The 5,897-nt window shown below is 31.3% G+C and overlaps 1 protein-coding gene across 1 annotated transcript in view; it reads left to right on the top strand.

Annotated features, from left to right (window-relative positions):
• Positions 1 to 988: 988 nt before the first annotated feature.
• LOC107452332 (ribosomal protein L10) overlaps positions 989 to 5,897 on the top strand; it is a gene marked incomplete at its 5' end in the record, with an annotated part of 12,652 nt that continues 7,743 nt past the window's right edge. Inside the window, 2 exon segments of the mRNA XM_016068728.3 lie at positions 989 to 1,046; positions 1,152 to 1,178. Of these exon segments, the coding sequence (XP_015924214.1) occupies positions 1,156 to 1,178 (23 nt within the window).

Raw genomic sequence — 5,897 nt, 5'->3', positions numbered from 1 at the left:
TATATATATATATATATATATATATATATATATATAACGATGTATCTAACCAAGTTTCGAAATTGTAAGTTAATATTAAGATTAGATATAAACCATTACGTATATTTAGAACAAAAGCTATATTGACATTACAATTAGGCTAACTACTGTCCTAACTAATTCATCTATAATTATGAGCCTTGACCTCGTATTCAGTTACACTGTTATAATAAATTTTGTCAAGTTTGAAAGTTTAAGGTTTATATAGAGAGAACTACTAGCTACTAGGTCATTTCCGGGTGTTTGCATAGGTTTCACAATGGGACCTAATTTTGCCAACTGTTGCGGGCCTTAATTGGTCTATACTTTTGCGGCTTGGTGCGATAGTTCAATCAGCAATAAAAATATACGTGACCAAGTTTCTAAATTATAGATTAACATTACAAGAAGATAAAAGACATTCATATATATTTAGAACATAAGCTATATTGACATTAAAATTGGGCCCCTTTGTGACCCAAATAATTCATCTAGAATTTTGTGGCTCGGTCTCGTGTTTAGGTTTTTCTTATTGATACGTGGGGGTATTGGGATGCTAGGGGTTAAAATTTGTCGTAAGTCTTCTGGGTTACTACTTCCGACTGATTTTTACGCCTAAGCTGGAAAAAACGCGCCATCCAATATTATTATACTTGTAGTGCTTATAACAACGAGTAGCTTACAATATTAACGCGTTCTTTCAATCTAACTTTCAACAAAACAAAAAAAAATGAATTCAAGAGAATGAATTCAAAAGAAATGAATTAAAAAAAATAACAAACGGTGCTTATTGGCAAGAAATTTATTTCACCAATCAAGATTTCATTCATATTTTTGAATTTACAGATGCAAATTTGCATTAGACAGTGAGAACGGCCATACTCTCGGCTACTGCTTATAAATATTTGTCAAATAAAAGTTTGTCAAATAAATTTGTGTACTGGCATCACCATCGCAGCAACGCAGCCAGTTGCTCATTTTTCTGGTCTCATTCGTGGTTGTTGCACGTGGCTGTCTCCCATCTAAATGTAAGTATACATTAATTACTTTAAAAATGTTATTTTTTAAAAAACTTATTAATATATGTTCATTTTAAGGATCATTATCTGACATTTTATTTTTTAATATTTCAGAACGATGGGTCGCCGCCCTGCAAGATGGTAAATTAAATTTTTATTTTTTCTTTTCTTAGAAAATATGTTAACTTAATTTTATACATAACATCAAATTATTAACCTATATAATAATGTTTAGAGATCTCTCTTATTTTTCTGATCAAATCATGAGTTTTTGGTTTAGATTAAAGAAATTTTATCAGATTTTGACTTCGATCATTTGTGGTGCATTATTGCTTGAAATTGCGTTATTAAAATATAACATCTACCATTTAATATGCTAAATATATTGATATCTTTTTTGAAATTCATCTCGAAACGATTTGGTTTTCAATAATTTTTTAATAATCAAATGAATTTTTAATAATCAAATCATTTGTTAAGCCTAATCCCTAAACGTGGTTTGCCTCCATTGATCTTAATGAAATTATCTTTAGGAATTTTCACTATTAACAGGATATAATTTTTAGTATGACCTGAGTGTTTTTTCTTTCATAGTGTCGTAAACTCCAACTTTTACACGTGTTTTGAAAAAATTCTAGTACGAATAAACGATATGTGATTATGTTAGAACATTTGTTAAAAGTTACTGAAGTTCTCTGTTTACATTTAATTAATAGTTTGTTATCGCTTGCATTAATTTTTTTAAAATTAGCATAAATGTTTGGTATCAGTATTGATCTGGTTTATGTAATTTTTTTTATAGAAACAGCTTTTTGGTGTCTACTAAATTCTATAATATGCTACACTAAGGTTTATTATGCAGTAAAATTTTTCTGTTTAAAGTTTTCATAATTTAGAAAGTATGTTTCTGAATGTTAATTTGGATGGGAACATAGGATTTTTTTATTTCATGTAGTTGTGTAATTTTCTGTCTGATCATGTTGGTTTACTTTTCGGAGATTTGTTTCTTGTAATTATTGTGATGGCAATGATATAATAATTTTATCATTGTATGTAAATGATGACTGATGTGCTGTTCGTTTTTATATGGTTAAATTAGGAACTAAGTATGGTTAAATTAACAACTCTCCTGTTTTATCTCTGATTTGCTAAAGAATAATATTAAGTTATTTTAATTAGTGTTTATCTGTTGAGACAGTCAAGTGATAGCTAATAATAGCAGATCAGCTCCATCTGTTGTCCCTACAACATTTCGGCGTTCTCTAACTGCTGAAATTTAACGATGTAGCACTATGCTGTTTGTTTTATCCATAGGCAAATAAGCACGCACTATATCTACAGATTCATAATAAAATATTAATTAGATCATTGATGTTCAATCTGTTGTTTAAACAGTGTCAGTAGTCGTGGTTAGGTAGCAAATCAGTTTCATCTATTGTTCCTATAGCTAATTAAGGTTCGCTTTCTGTTTAGATTCTTGTTAGCATTTTTCTGTTTTATTTAATAGTCTAGTAAGCAACACTATCTACAAACTAATAGCATAACAGTTTGCACTCTACCTGCAAAAGAACATGAAGTTATTTTAACTAATGTTTCTTGAGAGATAGTCAAATGATAGAAAATGAAATAGTTAAATGAGTCAAATGACAGAAAATGAGATAAGTGATATTTAATAGCAGATCAGCTCCATCTGTTGTCCCTACAACATTTTGGCGTTCTCTAACTGCTGAGAATAAATGATATAGCGCTATGTTGTTTGCTTTATCTATAGGCAGATATACACACACTATATCTACAAACTAATAAAATCTGTAAGCCTATGGGATCCATCTGTTCTACCTATAAATATAGGTAGATCAGACCATTTTAAGGTTCTCTAACTGCTGAAATTTAATAATGTAGCACTAAGCTGTTTGTTTTATCTATTGGCAAGTAAGCTTGCACCACTATATCTTAGTGTTTACTATCTGTTAAGAGATCAGGGATCTGTTAGGAAGAAATTTGGGTCCGTTAACGAACCTTTCACAACATCTTTTTCATAAAAATGGACCCTTCACAAAATAATTTTTCTTTTATTCGGACCCTTCACAAATTTGTTAATTTTCATTATTGTTTTGTAATCAATAAACCCTACCCAGGTGAAAAAAGAAAGACTGTTCGTAACAAACTAAGTTTTTAAGAAAATATTTCTACTTTTACAAACATTGTGGGCGCATTCTTATTAATATTGAATCATACTTTTTTTGTAAATAAATAATTGATCAATATGTATTTATTCATAAAATAGAAAATTATGTAAATTAGTTTCTGGAAATTTTTTAAATAAAATATTAAATTTTAGAATTCTTTTAAGTTTACTTGCGTCAAAAATGATACATTATTAATTTGTGTTAAAATATGCCAATTGAAATTATTTAAATTGTGAGTTGTTTTATTTCCATTATCTGTCCAAAATTAATATTCTGTGTTGTGCAGTATAGCAGAATGTTATATTCATTTACGATTTCAAAACTTCTTGGAAAGTTTTTTTTGCAGTAGCAGGACCCTACTTTCACAAACACTTTTGAAAGAATGTTACTTAATGTTTATTTTATATTCACAAATTATGAAGTTTTTTCTCAATTTTACGTAAACAAGTCCTTTCACAAAGTGTTAGGACAGATCCCTAGAGAAAGTAAAGTTATAGCTAGTAGCAGATCAGCTCCATTTGTTGTACCTACAACATTTTGGCGTTCTCTAACTGCTGAAATTTAATGATGTAGCACTATGCTGTTTGTTTTATCCATAGACAAGTAAGCACGCACTATATCTACAAACTCATACTAAATCATTAATTAGATCATTGATGTTCAATATGTTAAAAAAGCAATGTCAGTAGATGTGGTTATCATTAGGTAGCAGATCAGTTCCATCTTGATGCTAAAGCATTTTGGAGTTTTGTCTGCTTAGATAAAATAATAGTCAAATGGGTAGCACAATTAGTGTTTGCAATCTGTTGAGCAGGTCAGCTCCATCTGTTGTCTCTACAACATTTTGGCGTTCTCTAACTGCTGAAATTAAATGATATAGCGCTATGTTGTTTGCTTTATCTATAGGCAAATATACACACACTATATCAACATCAGCAAACTAATGATTGGAAAGATTTCTGCATGGTGATCTGTGGCAGAGTAATTGCCATGCCTTGGCAATTTCTGGGCAGCGACCCATGAGAAACTTTAAAAAAAAAGGCATGGAAAGGGACTCATAAGGTGTAATACTTAGTCAAGCCTGGGCAGACATCTGTAGTTTTTTTTTTAAAAAATTGCAAATTTAAGATATATTTGGCTCCTTGGTTATTGTAGTTGGTGCTACAGATCACAATATGAAAACTTCTCAATCATTATCAGGGGTCTGTTCAGGCTGAATTTGAAAAGCTGTAGTTACACAAAATACTTTTTCTTAAAATGTTATTTTTGTATCCCTTAAGAAGCGATAAATCCATATTTTTGTGTTGATTTTTTAATATATTTTTTATTTTTCGCAAATTATGTCTAAATTTTCACAAAATGGGTACCTTTCAGAAAAACCTAGACAGACCCCTGATTAATAATCGCTACATTTTGTTTAAAAAAAATAGCTATGGGTGTGGTTATTTGTGTGGGAGAACAGAGGAAAATAGACTACTCATTTTTGAAAGAAAGATCCTTTGGTCAATTTTTGGAGCAGTTAAGGAAAGTAATGTTTGGAGAGGTTTATATAATCATGAGATATACAATATACATGACCTAATATTTTGAGGGTTACTAAGGCCTACAGGATCAGATGACTGGGGCACGTAATTTGGGTGTGAAGATTTGGACCTAGTTAAAAAAAACTTACTTTTTCTAAAATTGAAGGAATTAGAAATGGGAGATCAGATACATTATGATTGGACGGTGTTGAGAAGGACTTAAAATTGTTGGGAATAAACATGTGGAAAAATCTAGCTCAAAGCCTGAAGGCAGCTAATTGAGAAAGCCTTGGCCTGCACTAGACTACTAAGATCAGCTCTATCTCTTGGCATTCACAACAATTTGGTATTTTCATAAGTAGTGAAATTTAATGATATAGCCCCATGCCAGTGTTTCTTAACCTTTTTGATATAATAGACCCCTTTTAAAATTTTTTAAGAAGTCACGGACCACCCCCCTGTGAAAAAAATAATTTTAAGAAACATCAATTATTAGAAAACATTTAATGTTATTATTTTAATAGTTTACAGAATTTTTATTGTGAAGGTTGCTGCTGCTTTTCCTTAATTAATAAATTTAATTGGGGAATGGTTTTCGACAAAGCAACGTGCATATCATGTTCAACATTCAATCGATTTTGAAGTTATGTTTTTATTGTCACAAGTGTGGAAAATCCCTCTTTGCAAAGATACACTGTAGCAAACGGAATTATAGCTACCATAGCTCGCTTTACAAGCAATGAATAGGCTTCCAAACGTTTTAAAAATTAGGAGTAGTCAGCGGACCCCCAAAATATAACTCATGGACCCCTTAGGGGTTCATGAAGCACAGGTTAAGAAACCCTGTTCTAAAGTAAGAACTCCCCTAGACATTTGTCTGGTCCCGTGGCCATGACTATGGTAACGGGTTATAACTATTTCAAATAGGAGTGTGGGGGTCATTGTTTAGGACAGGTATTGGCTTGGTTCGGCAAACGAAAGGGAATCTTTTTGTGTTAGCCATAGAGTGAAGAGAAGCAAGCTACCCTCCCTGAAATGCGTTATTCTTGTTTCCATAACAGCAGACGGCCTCAGAATTTGTGGCAGGGGAGTTCTTACCGTAGACAAACTATATATATATTTGTGTGTGTCTGTTTTTGCAAGTCAGT

Source organism: Parasteatoda tepidariorum, chromosome 6 (assembly GCF_043381705.1).
Source record: "Parasteatoda tepidariorum isolate YZ-2023 chromosome 6, CAS_Ptep_4.0, whole genome shotgun sequence".
Lineage (NCBI taxonomy): Eukaryota > Metazoa > Arthropoda > Arachnida > Araneae > Theridiidae > Parasteatoda > Parasteatoda tepidariorum.
This window is presented reverse-complemented; position numbering and strand designations above follow the sequence as displayed.